The sequence below is a fragment of the Gambusia affinis genome, linkage group LG16 (assembly GCF_019740435.1).
Source record: "Gambusia affinis linkage group LG16, SWU_Gaff_1.0, whole genome shotgun sequence".
Lineage (NCBI taxonomy): Eukaryota > Metazoa > Chordata > Actinopteri > Cyprinodontiformes > Poeciliidae > Gambusia > Gambusia affinis.
In genome coordinates this window covers 13234875-13254248 of record NC_057883.1, presented here as the reverse complement: position 1 = coordinate 13254248, position 19374 = coordinate 13234875, and the positions used below count along the sequence as shown (strand labels likewise).

The 19374-nt window shown below is 38.4% G+C and overlaps 1 protein-coding gene across 5 annotated transcripts in view; it reads left to right on the top strand.

Moving 5' to 3' along the window:
• Positions 1-19374, top strand: part of daam2 (dishevelled associated activator of morphogenesis 2) — a 99020-nt gene that overhangs the window by 36636 nt on the left and 43010 nt on the right. For all 5 annotated transcript variants that reach the window (XM_044141905.1, XM_044141909.1, XM_044141907.1 and 2 more), the window contains exons 3-4: positions 8378-8467; positions 17771-17845. In XM_044141905.1, the coding sequence (XP_043997840.1) occupies positions 8378-8467; positions 17771-17845 (165 nt within the window). The remainder of the gene's footprint in view (positions 1-8377; positions 8468-17770; positions 17846-19374) is intronic.

Genomic DNA, 19374 nt, shown 5'->3' with positions numbered 1-19374 from the left:
TTTGCCACCAATTTATAGAACTTCTGATTTTTTTCTTTCCTAACCAAAAGAAACAAGGTTTTGAAACACTGAAAACATCTGCTTTTTTGGAGGAAAAAAAAGAGAAACGGCTTTCCATACGTGCAGGTTACGATCCTCTCTTGCTATAAAGTTTGAAAAGATAAAAGGAATTTCCGCTAGGTCGATCGCCCAGTGCCTGTCAACTTAATTCATTTCTTCTTTTTCCATGACCTCTGCATGAACATATTTTATGAAACCAAGGGCACCTGGCTTCTCGATGTCTGTTTCACCGATGAGGCAGCAGACAACATGACACAGTTTTGACAAGTCATCCAAACACTGGTTTAACCAGACCTCTCAGAGACAGCTATCCTGGGTTCTCTGTTTGTAACTTAAGCAGAGAGCTCGAGCGGATGTCGGGAAGAGAAGGGCAGGAAGGACAGAGAAATAATGCATAACATAGTGAGTTTCCATGGAAACGGGAGATGGGGATTATTGTTTTGAAAGTCTTTCCTGACTAGGGGAACAAGACTCTGTGGAGTTTTTGAAATGGAATTGACAGATCTGGGCCAAGAGGAAAAAAGTAAACCACCTACATGTCTCATATGCATAATGGGGTCTCTTTTTACCGCGTCAGAAGGTGACACGGTGCACAGTCAGCAACCACTTTATTTGTGGAGTGGGGAAAAAGAGGGGGAGGGGTTTATAAAAGAAAATTTAAATCTGTAACTTTTTATCCCCTTTTTGTTTATTCTTAAACCAAAGAATGAGGCTCTTTGGTTTTCTTATTGGGGAATAGAAACCATGTTTAACTGCATAGCGTTCGTCACATTTACATTATTCTGTCCAGTATATAGTCCAGTTAGTTTATTCACCACAGGGGAATAAAGTCAAGCACCATGGCATGCATGCTGCCTCTGCAAACATTTGCACTGGAATGGCTTGTTCTAAAAATTCAAGCCATAAAGCAAAATCCATAAGGGCATGCAGAAATGAATTTTGTGTGGAGATCCACTATGATGAGCTATAGGGGAGTCTGGTCCAGGTCACCTTGTAGCTGTTCTTACAACCTTGTGAACCGCCTTAGCAAGAGAATTGAAGCTATTATAGCTCCAAAGAATTGCACCAGATTATTAAATTTAATTAAAGTTCATGTCTGTAAAAGGAAGTGACTCAAAACCTTTGGTTTATATGATGCCATGAATTCCATCATGTCATCAACTAGCAACGTTTTTTTTTTATTTGATTTTTTTTTCAAAAACCAACTGTCTGCTGAATATGATGATCTTAGAGTGCTAAGATCATCACTGTCCTGCATAGATCTCAAACCATTGGTTTAAGCAAACATGTCTCTTTTGCATTTTTCAAAATGCACCTGTATGACCTGTGGGGCCGGCAGTGAGGCAAAATTGACATGACATATAATCCTCGGCCTGTACATCAAGGAACTACTGTAACAAGACAAGCATGTGTGGTTTCCATTCTTGGTTTTCTTGTGTAAACACTGAAGTGTGTTCTGTCAGATGCACAATTCAGCCTGGAGAAAGTGTTAATAATAAACCTGCCTCTGAGTTTGTCATAAACCCAAATAAAAGCCCAGTGCGAACCTGGAAACAATCGCTGCTGATCGTCACAGTGTAAGCATCACTTCAGTTAAACTATACATTTTGCATCTGGCAGCAGCTGCCTGTATTAAAGGTCTGCTTTTTGGATCACAGCGCACTTTTAAGCTCCTCCCTCCCCAGGAACTCCTAGGCTTGCATGCTTAGTTGATATATTGGCCATGTGTGAAGTCTGGCGGCACACCAAGAAACATCAACAGCTTTATTTTTGTTTGTCAGGCCCATTCCCTCCTAATACCTTTTATCATCAAATGAGCAATTACTCTCGTGGTTTCATAATTTAAAGTGTGTTTGCCTGAATAGGTCCGGTCCTTTGGTTCATTTCTCATTGGTGGCAGCTCAGTAAACCAAAATGAACCTTTTGTTTCTACAAAGAGAAGCCAAGTGTGAGGTTGTTCAGGGACAACTACGCTGGCATTTACGCGTCGAAGCTTATAACGATGAGTGTTTACTGTGGGGAAAATTGGCATCTGGGAGCAATCTGCTGAGACGTTTATAAAGATGTAAAGGATAAATTTCCCATTTCTATCATTTTTTTAATGATATAATGCGCATATATTGTGTCCCACATTTTTAAAATATAGGAAAGAAGAAACATGCGTCCTGTCCACCTGTGATGATTTTTTGCGAGGATGTAGCGCACAATGTATCTGCCAAATTGAATCGGCTCTACTAGGCCAACATCTGGATTGTACAATACTCACAGACACAAGATTAATGTTCGCTTTGCTCTGCTCTCTGCCCTCTTTTTCTCTCCGTCTGTTTTTGTCTTTCCTTTGCTCTCTGTCATAATTTAGGACAACTTTAATCCCACTGTTCTGTAGTGGTCCTGCTGTGGTCCAGATGCGTAATCATTTACTGCATCATCGAGCAGTGACCTTTGGCAGTGTCCACTCTATGTGTTTTAGTCATGGTAAAATGACCATTTCTGATCTGAAATGCCAGGAAAATGTTTGAAACATTGTGAAACATAAATCTATTCCCAGTGTTCCATGCTGTGTGACTTTTGAGCCGGACACAAATCAAATCTGTTGCATAACGGCAGGGAATGGAAACGTTCTCCTCCCTCTGGGCAATGGGAGTGAGTTTCCTTCCCCGTACACACCCAGGGATGCACCCATCGTTCCTTTCCATTTCCCTCCCTTCCTTCTCTAGCGATTCTAATTTTTTAACGTTCTCTTCCTAAACTGCTGCAAAGCCAGCCCTCACTGTCCTGAGTCAGCCCCATCATGAATGTGGCCAAAGCTTGTTTAGAAGAGAGCTGTCTGCTTGAAGTTGCTACTGTCTGAGTCATTGGAGCGGTTAAAATGTGACTGAGCCTTTATTAACAGAGCCAAAAGACCAGTGGTAGAATGGTGAATTTGAATTTCTCTATTCACTTGAAGTTAATCTTTGAGCTTTTTTGATTGCCATTGTGAAAAACTTTAAAAAATAAAAATAAAAATCAAGGTGATATTATACAAGGTCTAGTATAAACTCACTGTAGGTCACTCAAGGTCTAGTGTAAACAAACTCACTGTATCTTGTTTGGGTCAATAATGACCGCTCCGACTTCCTGTAGTCTCCCTGGAGGTCTAATATGACTTCCTGCCTGCTTTCCCCTGCCTCACTCATGCAGGATAACCTGTACAGCTCATGAGTCTGTTCTCCCCGCTTATGTTGCTAGACAGGAAGAAAAGGCATTTGGGTCCACCCTGGAAATGCCACTTCATAGACATGAATGCATGAGAGATGTCACATTTCCCATGTATGTGAAGCCACAAGTATTTCCAGTCCACAAAGACACTCCCACTGCAAAGCCTCACACCAACTCTCGCTCTGATTCTTCATTCTTCAGGATCTTTGTCAAGATATTAGCTTTCATCTTAAGCCTACATGGAACTTCCAATGTTTTACATGCAAACGTCTCTTTTATCAAACGTGTTTAAATTTGTAATCACCTTTCTGTCCTATCTAAGTGTGTTGTTGTATCCAAGTGTGTTCTCCTGTGAATTCACTGTATAATTAAGATAGTTTGCTAATGTTTCTCCACTAACTATGACTTTTTACCTGATGGTTCATTTCATGTCATTCTGCTTCTCTTCTAACAAAACCTTGGACCCCTAGCAAAGATGTGTAAAAAAAACATGTTGAAATTCTTTGACAAATGTAGAAAATGCAACTTCTGTTTTAATGTGGAGAAGAAAATTCTCAAAAATTTAAGAGAGGGATCATTGGACGATTTAATATGAGGTCATAGAGAGACAAGAGTCCCTGGTCTTTTTTATATTTTCTGTTCTTCAATGTAGGATTTAGGTCTGCGGACTGAGATGGTGATGGGGAAAAGTGATGGATTTGGCCATATATTGTCTATTATTGTCCTACTGAAAGGCCCAATGATGACAGATTTCAATTTAATAATAAAATCTACCAGATTTTCAGTTGAAACTTCCAGGAGTTTTAATATAGACGTCCCTAACCATGGTTCTAAGGCCCCACCAGTCACTGGGTTAAAAGTCTTTAACCAGTCTTTTTCCAGCCTTTGGACAAGAACCATTCTTCATTCAATTCATCCTGTATTGATTCACTGTAGGTCAGTTTGAAATCTGGAGCTCTTTTTGGTGTTTAAAGAGTTCAGCATCAGGGAGGATATGCTTATTTGGCTTCTCATATCGGATTAGCTTTGCTGCCGCATATATGATAGTGAAATGGTGACGGTGCTGACCTTATTCTATTTTTACATTCCAAAAGACAGATTTACCAACTCAAACGTGTCTTTTCCATCACAAATCCTACAATTATTATGATAAGCAAGAGCAGTATTGCTGGTTTTTCTCCTATTTTGGAGCAATGCTACAGCTTTCTTTTGCCTTTGTAAGTGTACCAAAGACTAAATTTGTCTAATGCTGTTTAGATTTTGAAACTTGCTGCATTGTAACTCTGTCATATCTTTTGAATTAAATTGGCTAAACTGAGAAGCCCGCAAGCATTTAGAAGCAGGAAATTAAGTGACAGAGGAGATTTATCTACAGCGAACATGACGATCAGATCTCACCTTGATAACTTTTAAGGGTAGTGTAACATTATCCAGCTGGCAGCTCTGCATGAAATATGAAAGGATTTGGTGGTATGTACTTTTCCCCTTCTCAAGCAGCAGGTGTAACAATATTAGCTTTGCTTTATGTGATTTCCCAACTGAAATGTGCTGGTGTACGAAGGAGGCACATTGAGGGAGGTATGCTGCTACAAAGAGAAAACTCTTGGGTTTTGTTTTGGAAGAGTGAAGGAATTACCTGTTTTCTAGGAGCCGCTAGGGTCATGAGGCGCGCCACGTGATGTAGATGTGATATTGGAAACTGTTTGAAAGGTGGGAGGCAAGATGGAAGTGGAGGAAAACTGAGCAATGTTACATAACTGTAAAAAGAGAAGTACTCCAACTGCAATGACGAGAACATTATCTCCAAGTCCTCATCCATAACTTAATGTTTTCTTATTTTTCTGTTGTGAATGCTGACTTGGAATGTTTCAATCTAACAATAAGTAAAGTACAAATTTTGTGTATCTCAACAGTACCTTGCCTAATTCTTTTTTTCCCCATTATATTGCTGTCGTTTTTTGTTTTTTGTTTTCTTTTGAAACCTTCTACATACCTATGCAATTCTAGATTTTCTTGCCGTACGCAATTCGTCTAAAACATTTAATGCAGTACACTGCAAACTATTAATGGGGCAAATCTCAAAAGTATACTCACTCCTGGTAGAATGCAAGACAAATCCAATATTGATAAATCACTTTATCAATGAAATGAGACATAATGAGACATTTATGCTGCCTGCTTCGGCTGAAAAATAAATACATTCAGTGGAGTGGATTGCAGAACTATGCACACACTTAATATAATACTTATTTGAAGCTGTTTTTGCTTTAGTTTCACCATTCAACCCACCTACTGTTAGTTATAGTGACGTTCAGCTATCCTACTTGGATTTTTCTTTGCACCAGAGGGCTCTTTTTGTACAATGGTATTTTTCAGGAAAAAGAGACTTTCACAAATCATGGCATCACCAGAATAAAATTGAAGCTCGGTGTCTAGCCAGAGTTCTAAAATAAATGTCGTGGAAAAAATGAGGGCTTTGCCTCATTTCCTACTGTGAAGTACCTGGATAGGCTGTGGAAAAGTGATTCCCTCATAATTTTGACAGATTTGGAGAACTTCTGAGAGGTTAGGCCAAGTCAAGATGTGTCATTTGGATTAACTTCTGTCAAACCAGACTATTGCTAAAAGTGTAGTTTCTCTGTGTGAACTTCTTTTTAAAGGAAATATATAAACGTAAAGCAGAAGCCTGTATTTATGGGGTATTAAAAGTATTCAAGAAAATTATAATTACATTTAAGCCAGTGAACATTTACAATATAAGTAACATTTAATGAACAATAACAATGACAGATGTGTGACAAATTTGGAGAAGTACAGCACTGTTGTTTTCAATATCTTAACAGCTTTTAATCTAAATGTTTGGAAATTACTGTATATGCAGATGGTTCCTTGTTTTAAATTCCATTGAAATTTTTCAGATTCTCTGGGATGTCTTTGATACAGAAGGTTGTAACGTACTTGCTGTTTAAGTTCCTCGATATTCACCTCTCACATTGGTCCCGCCATGTAAAAACCTCAGAATAGAGAGGCATTAGTAGTAGCAGGAAGGAGAACACAGGCTGTATAGGGATAAGATGCTGGCTTAACCACCATCTGGTCCACATCCAGGGGTCTCATTCTCACAGATTCTCACCGGCTCAAAGAATTTAGCTCTTCCAAAGAGCAGCAGATCTGACAGCAGGACTTTGACCCTGCGACCAGGCAACGAGCCAGAGAAGAGCTGAGTATGGGGAGAGAGGCCTGTGCTCACAAACGAAATCTGTTGACACTAAAGGACACTGAGACAGAGATTTAATATTCAGCTGCCACATAATGGCAAGTTTTACCCTTGATCTTACATTGTTTTAAACTTGGTGGGAGTCTCTGAAGTCCTGCTGTTAAAATGAAAAATATTCTTAAGATTCTACAGCTTCTTTGTGGTTTCTGTCTGTGTTATACCCCATTTTAAATTCACACCCCTCAGATATTTTCCCTCTCTACCAAAAGCCACAGCAATGCTTCTGCTGGTTATCCCATTGAAAGAAACGGGCCAGGGATGATGTCATTCTTCATAGTGTCAAATTCTTGGAATTTGGGCACCCTCAGCCTTCACTGCTCAGCAGAGTTGTTGAAAACAAACTCTGGGTGGAATAAAGGGGGCCCCAGCTCTGTCACCAGTGGCCATCTTCATCCTGGGCTTCCTTGGAGGCCTGCTGCCCATGCCTGACATCATGGTAGCAAAACCATTATGAGGAGATTAGCTTGAGTTGAGCACAAATCCTCATTGGCGAAGCTTTTTCCTCCTCTTTTACTTTTTTCTTGTCCCATCAGTTTCCACATCCACAGGTTACTGCTCTTTAATACATCTCTCTGTTTATCTGTTATTTGACTCCTCTCTTGTCTGATTTGTTCATCTTTGTTTTCTAAACTTTGTTTTTCCTCTCTGGCATGCAGGGACTCATTTCCAAGGTTCATATGCATTTCAAAAGGTGCAGGGGACTCCTTGTACCAACACGAAGAATTGAGCCGAGTGGCAGCGTGAATTTTAAAACGCTCTTCTATAGTGAGCGGAGCGTGTTCTCAGCCAGACCGTTAGAGCTCACAGTGTAAACCAAATGGCTCTGGGTCATTTCACCCTTGCCAATTTCTGCCCCTGTTTAATATCTATATATATTGGCAATACTAGGCTTCATTTTTTCATGTCATGCCTGTAAACCTTGCCATCTGAATTGCTGCCCTTTTCTGTTGTGTTATTTTTCAGTGTTGGTATGGAAGTTATAGTTTTCTATTTTTAAATGAAATGAGTGGCAACTACATGTTTTCCATAATGGCATTCTGCATCCCTTGGTTTGTTATAAATGATTATTTGAGCTACTGTTGACTCTCTATCTTCTCAAACCAGTCTGCTCATTACCCACTAACATTAACATGGCATGTTAATGTTAGTCCACGCAACTGCCAAGACACGGGATTTTATTGGGATTTTTCTCACCATTCTCTGTAAACTCAACAGATTGTGCATGTAAGAATCTCAGCATATCAACAATACCATGGCATGTTCAAAGTTATTAATTTCCATTCGGGCCACTTTTAGCTTTAGGAAGATCTCCTCACCACATCTATATGCCTATTGGCTAATTGACAGTTAGCATTAACAAGCAACTGAGCCTAATAAAATAGCAAGTGAGCCATTTGGGCCAATAGCCTCAGACATACGCAATGAATGGATGGATCCATACAACTGACCTTGTACTGGTAGCCAATTTTTACTGGTGCAATTTAAACGTTTATACCTAAAAGTAGACTATGAGTACAGAACAGAAAATTACTTTATATTGTCAGCTGTAAAAACGGGTACAAAGCATTCTCCTGGCAGACACAAACAGATGCATTGTGATCCAAAATGTCCAGGATTAGACCAAACCCTTTTTTATACCTTATTAAAAGTCAGGTGTGGAACGATGAAAACTGTAAAAGTAAAAAAATGCCAAAGCAGTAAAACGACTATAACTCAGAATTGACTAATCCATTTATACATTACAATGGGTCCTTTTTCTGTGTCACAGCTTTCTCAATTATTGTTTTCTGCACATTTCTTTGTGCAAGCTGTTAGGGTTCAACTTTTTTCATTGTTTTGCAGGATGAACTGGACTTGACTGACAAGAATAGAGAGGCCATGTTTGCGCTGCCTGATGAGAAGAAATGGCAGATCTACTGCAGCAAGAAGAAGGTGAGTTAGCCTGTGATTTGTACTTTATCATACATCAGCTCTGATCCTCTGGCTGGCCTTCTGTTGACTGGCTGCCTGAAGCCACAGTTTAGAACCAAACGTCAACCTTCAGTAAAGGAAGGGGGGGGAACATCCCCTCACAGCCCACATTTCTGCTTCTAATTTCTTCTTTGACGTAAACATGTGCACGTATTGCAGTATTGTTATAGGGTGCGATTGTTTTTGAAAACTGTGGTTGGATTGTGGCAGGACCAAAAAGTCCATGTGTGCTGCAAGCTCTCCTCTCATTGTTGAGCAAGCATTTTACAGAAACTACTAAAGAATTGTGATCACACCATCAGAAGTGGGGAGTGTTTTCTTTCGCCCTCTCTTCAACCCTCCTTCTTGCAGGAAAACATCCTAATTGTCTTTGATCTGTTTCTCCACAAGACCTCTGCTCCGAGTTTTGTGGTTAAACATCCAAAGCATTATGCTTAAAATATGATGACAATTCTTTATCAGCCTTCTTGCTCATATGTAAATGTCTATTGTGTCTTTCTGCTTATTTGCTCTCGGAAAGCTTCTACTTTCCAAGGTTAAGCTTGGATTGGTGGGATATGTTCTGACAACCTTTTGTAATAAGAAAACCCATACATTGTTTTTTGTTTTTTTTTCTTGCGTTGGTACACGTTTGTGAGCACCTGCATGTGTGCCGACCTGGATTGGGTCTCAGTATATTAACCAAAAGGGAGCAGAAGGGTTGTGGGATGTTTAGAGGGATGTCAAGGCGAAGATGGAAACTGGAGTATGAGCAGGAGAAATACACAAGAAAAATACAGTCTAACTTTTATTGCATTATGATAAGCTGCTGTGCCTTTGGATGCTCTGTGCTTCATCAAAGAGGATTGGATTCTTGGCTGAATTCGCAGTTGCAAACCCACAGTACAGTTCAATAAAACTTCTGTATCAGTTATTGAGTAACTCACTAAGGCAACCACAGACTTTTATGAGGACTGTCTGGGCTGTAGCACAAGGTAGTGGAAACAAAGTTTTGGCAGCAGCCTGGGCACTTTGGATCTGTGTGAGTCTAAGCCGGGTTCATAGCTAGGATATATTAGTTTGTCATTCCACCTCCATCTCTCCCAGTCAGAAATCATTTCCTCTGCAAAGTTTTGTGTCCAGGCCAGAAAACGAAGAGCTAAACCAGGGTAACGGTGAACAGCGGAAAGCCGGGGAAAATCCAAACAAATCCCTCATTCATGGAGAGAGCCGTTGCACTGAAGACTGAGAGGGAGAGACACAAAACAAAAAACAACTGGGTGCAATATCAGATAATAATCTGCTTTGCGTATGTTTGTGCAGCCAGGGTGAAATGAAAGTTGCCCTCACATGCACAGCCTCAGACAGGCATGAAAAATAAAAACGCACATGTACTAGAAAGGAAAATTAAGCTTTGCAGGTTATGCAGAAACAACACATAAGGGCAGCACACAGTAGAGCTTTATGTTTCACAGAGTGAACACATGACAGCAATTTGAATGGGGAGCAACGTTTTCCTTGAACAGTCCTGCTAAAAATGAACACTGGTTGTCTTGTTTGCCCCAGTGAAGCGACGGCTCCAGTTGTTGTGGTTTAACTATTCTTTGAGGTAGGAACAAAGAAAATCTATCATTATCCTGCTACCAAGCAAACAGCACAACACATTTACTGTAAAACTATTAACACATTTTAGTTTCCTTTTGGCATATTCTTGTGAACTCCACAAATAGGAATTTAATTTGCAATATCAAAATATTTATGTCTTAAGAAACCCTTCCACATGCATTTTGATATGTGGAGCTGCAAAGATATTCTAACAGATATCTTGGTTAGAAATGTTTGTGCACTTGCTTATTGTGTTAGTTATCCACTTAGCCAGTGCGGCGACGTTTTCTAAACTTCTGTTAATTAAAAATCAAAGATTTTAGTTTAACTTTTGTCCAAAATTAGAGTGAGGAATTGAAATGGACAACTGGAAGCAGAGAAAGCTCAAGGTCCTTTGCTGCACTTCATTCATCTTGTTTTTTTGTTTTATTTTTGGTTTTAGCTTTCTTTTTTGGCTTTTTTGTTTTTTTACACTTTTCTGCAGCCTGAGTGAACAATAGACATGTCTCAACACATTGTAAAACTTAGCTTCTTACACCTCTGTGCTTCCTCTAAATTTTATCCGCTCTGTTTATTCTGTATTGGCTTCCTGTGAGTCATCTTTACTCAGTAAACAACTTTCACACTGAATATTGTTGTTGTGGGTGGCACTGAAACAGATCAAGCTGAAAATTGACTGATTCTCATCATCTGAAGATTTTTCAGTACGTTGCTAATTCTTTCTTTATCTCAAAAACCAGTCAGTTAGTTTGGCCAAGCTATTCAATGCTGATTATATGAGCATATATTTATTCACGGGAATTGTTTCCAAACCAGACTTCCTCCAGCATCTTGTGACAGGGAAGGTTTGTTAAGTTTGTTACATGGTTATAAACAGCTAAACCATAAATTAGTTAGTAATTCTAACTTGTGAGCACAATCACACAAACCCAATTTTGGTCCATAAACCTTTTGAGTGAATGAGTCATTTGGCTAAACCAATAAAAGGTTTTAACAATTACAGCAATAGTGACAAATCATGATCTGAACAAGACTGGAAAACGTCAAATATTAAATATAAACATGTAAGTAATGAAGATTTACAGTAAACAGCAGTACTAACCTTTAAACTGTTAACCATTTGTCTTGCCAAAGCCAATGCACCATCTCATGCCTCTGCCACAGTCAGAGGGTTTGGCTGAAAATAATGGTTGCACACCTGTCTCATGTTAATACATAAATGGCATCAGTTTAGCTTTTATATGAGAGTATGTGAGAGTGTGTACTTGTTTTTGCATGATTCGCATCAAGTCGCCTGCAGGTAGAGAACACGATGTAACATCTAATAGCTCCTTATAATTGTCCAGTGCTGGAGGCCAAACAGGGTCTCCTGATTTTCATTAGTCACGCTGCACTGACACACAAACACACACTTCTGTTTTCAGGCCACGATCACAGAGCAAGTCCCTGACCAAGCTACAACCCCAATTCTAAAACCTTAGGGGTTTTAGATTATTTAAAACCATAAATGGTTTTAAAAAAGCAGCTCAAAATATGAAGCAATTTTTTTTTTATATCTAAAAAAATTACGCTTTCTGTATGATGCCAGAAACATAGTATAAAATTATAAAACATATACATGTTGCTTTGGACCATGGTTAGAACTAGTGTTTATATGAGTGCACTTACTATATGAAGGTTTAGGGTTGCTCACAATAGTCCACACCCTTGTAGAACGATCATGTTTATACACCAGATGCTAATGACACCCTTACATCTTGATATCTGAGTCTTTTCATCACCCTGTGTCAAACTGCTTCCCCATTAATTTCCATCACACAGATTACAAATTTACTGCTCCATGGATAGGCTGAGTGACAAGTCTCATGCTGAGGTCATTTCATCCACAATAAATCCATTTCCAACCATATATATGTTGAATCATTCAGTCTGGTAGACCTGGCAGGCTTTGAAGTATATAGCTTTATGGTCACTTCTAATCTAAGAGAAAAAAATGGTTTCAGGACCCCATTCTGCACTGAATTGCTGCTTCTATCCAGACCAACAAGAGGCACTCTACCACCCAGTGTGTATTGGGTCATCACTTTCAAATCTAATGTCTAATTTGAACTCGTATTTTTGTCATGCAGCACAAGCACATAATGTTTTTGGATAAATGCAGTTGTAATACACTTGCAAACACAATATTTATTTTGTTTAAAGTGATTACTTTTTTAATTTCTTTTTTGCAAGTTATAGAGACAAAGGTTCTAAAAAATGTTCTCAATTTCCTTTCAATTTCCTGTATATGGCCCTGAAGCGTACCTCACTTTATCCTACATCTCAAATGCCGATCAGGAATGGCATTACATAACACAATCTGACTGTTATTAAACTGGAAAATCACTGAAAATTGTCGCTGATAATGTCTCTAAATATTGAGCATGTGGGCTTTATCTCGTCACTCATTGTGATTCGTGGCAAAACAATCAGGTTGCAAAAAAACTTTAACCTTTTCTATCTGTAAAAACAAAAAGGAAAATAAAATCTAAGCGTTGGGGTTAGCAAAATCTTTAGGGATTCAATATCCTGTCCAGCTCTTAGGGTGAGTCCTCCAGGTTTCTGTGGACAAATAACACCTTGGAAAGTTGGTGGTCCTCATCATGCCACAGACAGGATCATATTGTGATTATGGTGACATTTTGTACTAAGAATTTAGAAATATATTTACCTTTCACTTTAATTAAGAATGGAAGACATTTGGCTTTGTTTTGTAATCAATATAATGAATTCATATAATATATAACTGGATATCATAGCAAAACTAAGTTTATTTTTCCTATAAAGACAAGTAATAACTTATTTCATTAAAACGATTGCTGTCCTTTGCTCTCATTTTTCTTAAAAGTGTCTTTTGGCTATAGAGTTTTTTTATGCTTCTTAGTCGGAGAATGACAGTACTTGTGAGCCATAATATTTATTTTGTGATCAGTTCTTTTGTTCATTTCATCTTTTCTAAACTAGATTAAAAATACAGGGCTTTGACATTCTTAACAGTTTCATATTATATAATCTGTCCCCAATGTAGACTTTAAGCTGTTTACTTTTCTATGTCTTGTGTTTAGATTAGACTTTAATATGAGTACATGCAATATGAGGACTGCTTGGATGCAATATTTGGTGGAGTGTTATATGTACCTTCAAATTCTGTATTTCCACTTAACTTTGGCCATTTGGCTCATCTCTGCTTAGCCTTGCCTCCCACACCAGATTTTGATTTCAGTTACCAAGATGCTAATGTTCACAGAGAGTGGTGAAGATATTATCATGAAGATAAAGAAAGTAAAGAGTGAGGGAAATTATGTTTGACTGTTTTGTTATTTCATTATTCAGCTGTAACATTGAAAGTGTAGGCTTTTACTGGCATCACACATCTTTAATTTGGGGGCAAGACAACCACAGCACACGCAACTTTGAATGCATGATGATTTGTGAAAAAGAAAATTATAATCATCAGCTCAGATTTCCAAGAAAAATTTGTTTTGTTTCCTCCAGGAAAGATTTGACCGGTGCATCAAGTTTTTAATTAATGGAGGTTTGCTTGGTGCATGTTGCTTCTTGCTCGTGTCTTTATTAATATTAAGGAGCTCTTTTGAAGGTTTTAGAGTTAGCTGCAGCCTTTAGATGGCATCATTGTCAGAAAAGGCTTTGATTATTCTTAACAAAACAATGTCCTTTACCCTTCTTCCTCTTTCATTCTGTCAGAACTTTAAGACTCTTCCTGAAGGACCCCACTTTACCTTTGGAATCCCCTCTGGGCCTCTTTGAGAACATTGGATCAGAATCTGAAGCAATCAGTCCATGGCAAAACCAGAGCGCTCTTAGGACAAATTAATGTAGAGTTTCTGTTCCTTTATACAACTGAATGTACGATTGTGCGTGGTTGGCTTCCAAAGCTGGAAATCTTAACAGTTGTAAAGAAACACTTGTTTGAGTAAGTGCTTCTTTAGAGGTGTCTGGGGCATCATATTATTTCTTTGTAATTTCCTCACTTGCTGGTCATCATCTAAAAGCGAGACTATTTCCTACAGTGAGTCAAACTGTAAAATCTTTCCACATTTCAAAGTACTTTTTGTTCAGTGCTGCCAGCTGAGTAGTTGGAATTTCACCTCCTGTTGCTCCTGAAGTTGTGACTTGAAAGCTATATGTGCACCAGATTCTTCCAGGCTGTGAGCTCAATTATTTGTCAGCGAAACCTCTGAGGGGGTTCAGAATGTTTAAGACAGCTTGTTACATGACAGCAGGGAAGCTGGAGTATGTAATTTCATCTTTTCTTTCAACAGGTGCCTTTGCAAACACAATAGCCTGCCAAACAGACAAAGAAATATGCCTCGATGTTGGCGTTAGCCAGGTATTTGGGTCTTCGGGGGCGCAATATTTTCCTCACCAGATGGTTGTAATAAGTGAAACACCTTGCAGATATATATACTTGATATACTGTTGGGGATTCCTGTCTTTCTTTGCTGTGTCGCACACTGTAAATCACATTTAATGTCAGCCGACATAAGGAATGTGTGGTCGTAGTGTGTAATTGTTGCAGCAGAGTGACGGGGTCGACCCTAAACTGCTGCAGCCTAACGCACGACCAAAAACACTTTCTGCTTGTGGGGGAACATCATCTGTACTTCACTTTTCAGCTTCAGCTGTTTTTAGAAGCAGCTGAAAGCAGGTTTTTACAGACACTGTCTGCCATTAAACCAGATGAAGCTTGCTCTGTTTTCAGTCACTTGGGATTAAGCTAGTTTTAGATTATTGAGGAAAACTTCTTTAAAGGTTAAAATTCAGAAGTTATTTGAGTGCAGTGCGTTCAATTAATTTGAATTTTTTTTGATAGCATAGAGTATGTTGCGGCTACATGAGCTTCTTATTAATTTATTTATTTATTCATTTCTAACATTTGAATGAAGTCATTTGTGCTCTGTTCCACTCCTATCACTTTTGTTGAATGGGATCAATGATTGTTGCCCGTTTCTTTGTTTACAAATTATAGTCCATTTTAAAAAGCTAATTTTTGTACAAACCACACCAAGCAAAAAAAAATAAAAAATAAATCAATTCCAGGTGGCCGAATATTTCCATGGTCATCTTTTCAAACAGTCATACACAAGTATAAACTCTGTGGGGTAATAAGATGAGTTCTGTGTCCAAGAGACACAAAAATATGTCACACAACAATATACCTCATGAAGGTATTGATTTATGCTAGTAATAAAGAGTCATCTACAATGAAACAAGTCTTGTATAACCATGGACTGAAAGGCTGCAGAGTGAGGAAGAAGCCAATTCCCCAGAAGAAACAAAAAAAGAAAAGATTTGTTGTATAATGAGCACATTCATGCATCTACTTTTCTAAGGCTGAAGTGGGTGTGTTTCATTTGTTCCAAACACCATTCAGTTCTTATCACACAACTTTAATACCTGTCATCAACTGTTATTACTTTCTAGAGTGTTTTGATTGAGCCAGCAACACACAAGAACGTACTCTGCATCATTTCACCACCTAAATATTCCATTATAAGGACCTAAATTAAGGAAATGTGTCTACTGATATGACTAGGACCCTCTCAAACAAACCATGTCATCCTTTTTAATTTGTTCAGAAAGATGGTGACAATTATCCTGTACATGTAGTTGCCAAAATAAATGTTTGGGTGGCTGTAATTTGGCCAAAGGGTCATGGAGGGGCACTTAGATTGTTAATCTAAGCATCAGAATCTGTCTGGCATCGTCTCCTCAGCGTGTCAGCATTGGGAAAGATGGGCCAGCTTTAAAAACACAGGCTTAGCCGCACAGTGAGTTTTATTGTTTTTGTTTCCTTTCAGCCCTTCAGGGTTGAACCAGCTTTCTGGCACACAGTGCTGGACCTCAGAAACAATGGTCATTACAGGGACTGAAATGTACATTGACTAAACTTGTACAGAGTCCAGGAAAGCTGGAGCCTTTTTCCACAATCAGAGGATTTGCTGATTCTGTTTCTCATTATATGGCCGAATTTAAATCTCCCGTTTTAATGTAGACAATAAAGGATGTTATGTCTGAGGGAAAATCAATTAAGTGGAATTTCATTTTGGACTTTGACCGACTTGATCAGCAGAAAGGCTAATTTGCTTTAACTGTGTGGTGCTACGTTGTAAATATTGAAGCAGCATGTCATTAATTTTGATTACAGAATAAATGGATTCTTGCTACAGCATAAACATGCTTTCAGAGTAAATAAAATTGTTAAAGTAGAAATGATTAGGTGACATCCCACCAATTAAACTTTTTCTAATTTTTACCCATGTCTCCCTAGAAGGATTACTGGTCTGTTTTTACTGAAAATATCAAGAGATGGCTGGAAGGTGAAACGTGGATAGTTTTGTGTGAAGGGAATATGAGCTTATCAAGTGGTCTGTAAAAGAGCATTAGCACTCAGTAAATGACAAAACCAGTGGAAAATGAGCTTGTTAGAAAGCTTGAATCAGTCACAGTTTTAGTTTTCTCACTGCATCTAAAGAAAGCACAGATTTGTTTGCAAAGTCTCAATGTTCCTACTTGGAATATAATCTATGGTATTGAGTGCTTTGTAATACTGCTTGAACGTTTTTACATTTTGTCTCATAAACTTCAGTGTATTTTACTTGGATTCAGTCATGTGAATAGTATTCTCCATAGCTTCGCTTTATCCCTGATCTTGTTCTTAATGTCCCTTTGTCCTCATGATGCTGCTTTTCTGTAATCGTCTAACAGTTTTCTGAGGTCTTTGCAAAACTGCACAGGTGAATTCTGCTTAACTTCTAAAGATATTTGGTGTCCCTGCATTTCATTCAGGAGTAGTAGATTAAAAGAGACTGAATGCATATGCAGGACACAATTGATGTAAATGTATTATTTATGAAAAAAAGACAACTGTATATTAACATTTAATGTGATTTTCCTCTATCATATAAAAAAAGAAAAATGCTATAAATATGGAAAAAAGAGGACCATTTCAAGTACAGTAGTAAAAATAATTACTTTTTCTTTATCTTGAACTAATGTGACTATTTCCACAATTTTTGGAATAATATTTGTCTGACATTCAGCTTTAAGGACAGGGTCAGATTTGACTCTGGAATATGATTGTGATTGCTTTTAGCATCAAGCATAGCTAAGCTAGACAGAGCAAATTCATTACTAGATGAAAGAGCTATTGTTTAATGTGCATTAGGAAGCTCTTTGCATTTAGAGAGAAAATGGGTCAAAAAGATAATCATTTATATCAATAGCTTCTTTTCGTTTATTGCTCAAGATTTCTTTAAATATAGCTTAAGAAAAGCAGTGCCACTTTAAAGAGTAAAATTACCAACATGGACTAGCAAATACAAATGAAAATAAATTACTTTTCCTGTTACTCATTCATTTTCCTCTTTTTATAAACCTCTCTAATAGCTGTCAAAGGCTCGTTACTTTAGTGCATAAGACAAGCAGGTTTATGAGCTAATCCTTGAGCATACAAACAATGGCTTACTGTATGCATTGGACTGATTGTGATAGAAACTTCTGATTGTGATCTGTGCTGAGACAACAAATGTTTTGACATGATCTGTTCATTTTCCTTGTATTTCATCATGGCTGCACTGCAACATAAAAAAAAGCTTAATTCTGTTTCTTTGTGTTTAGGAGCAAGAAGACCCCAACAAGCTGGCTACCAGCTGGCCCGACTACTACATAGACCGCATCAACTCCATGGCCGCTGTAAGTTACACTTGTTTCTGTCCTTTTTTGTTTCAACTGTGGGCAACTCCTGTTCCTCGAGGGCCGGTATCCTGCATCTCTTAGATGTCGCCCTGGTCCAACACACCTGAATCCAACAGCTGAATCACCTCCCAAGTGCAATCAGGTTCTCCATAGTCCTGCTAATGATCTCATTATTTGACTTGGGTCTGTTGAAGTAGAGATGCCTCTAAAAGTTGCAAGACACTGGCCCTCGAGGACCAGGAGTGCCCACCCCTGTTTTAGCGTGTACTTTTTTTTTTTACCCTAACTTTACATTCTTTTTAAAATACCTCACTTAATTTAAGCGCTCTCCTCCCAAGAGGTCACTGCTCTCTCAGCCATTCTTTCTCAGACATCTCTCAGGGTGAATTTTTTATCGTGTCCCTGCTGACTGCTGATTGCACTCACGTGACCGCATTCCTTCTCTTTGACCCCCGCATTCACACACACGCACTCTGTGATGACAAACAGGCCATTTAGACACTCAGCAGTTCAGTAAGTGGGAATAACTGTCAGCGACCCAGAGTCAAGATGACAGTATACATTATTTTCCAGCCAGTATAGCAGCCAGTGAAAACAGCTTGACACCATAACAAACGTCTCTTCTGCAACGAGTTCATTGTCATTTAACGTGTGGCCAGTTTGTGCCATTGACCTCTCCCCCAGAGCCCTTATGTGGACGACATGTTGGCTCCAAAAATGTTTGGGAGTCATAAAGCATGATATTTTAGGAAGCTGACATGTAAGCAGGAACTTTATAGATGAGCAATGTTGATCGCAATTTTTCCACATTCCACTAAACTTGAGATTTGTCTTTCCAATTTGTAGATCAGACGACGGCTTCAATGTGATACATGCAAATCAATATGAGCAATCAGACAAAACATAATGAAATAATGTTGATCGTCATGAAATTCTGTTTGCACCCCTATATATTTCTTTTGGTTTTTCTCACAATTATTTTAGACCATCAGATGTTATTTTAGATTAGACAAAAATAACCTGTGTAAATTTAAAAAATAGTTATTTTCAAATGGTAATGGTTCGTTATGTAAATTGAGGAAAAAATGCCAAACCAACCTGCCCCTATGCGGAAAAAAATTAGTCCCCCTTAATGAAATCAGGAATTAACAATTTCACATTTAGAAAGCTTTCAATTTTACTTGCCACACCAAACTTTGATTACAAATTCAGAAATCATTTAAATAGAACCTGTCTGACAACATGAAGTCACGACTGCTTCAATACAAGTAGAACTCTTTAAGCCAATATGTTCACTTTCTGCAAACTCGTATACTGAGTCTAAATTTTCCTCCATAAAAATATGAATAGAAAACAATCAACAAAACCTCTGATTACATGACTCTTGAATCAATTTAAATCAATCTTCAGTGACCTCACTTACAGACAGTCACAGTACAATCCGTGCTGTAAAATGGACAATGGATCCTGGACGAGGTCCCGGTTATTGTAACGCCCCATGGGCTTGGTAGTTACAGTGTCAGTTT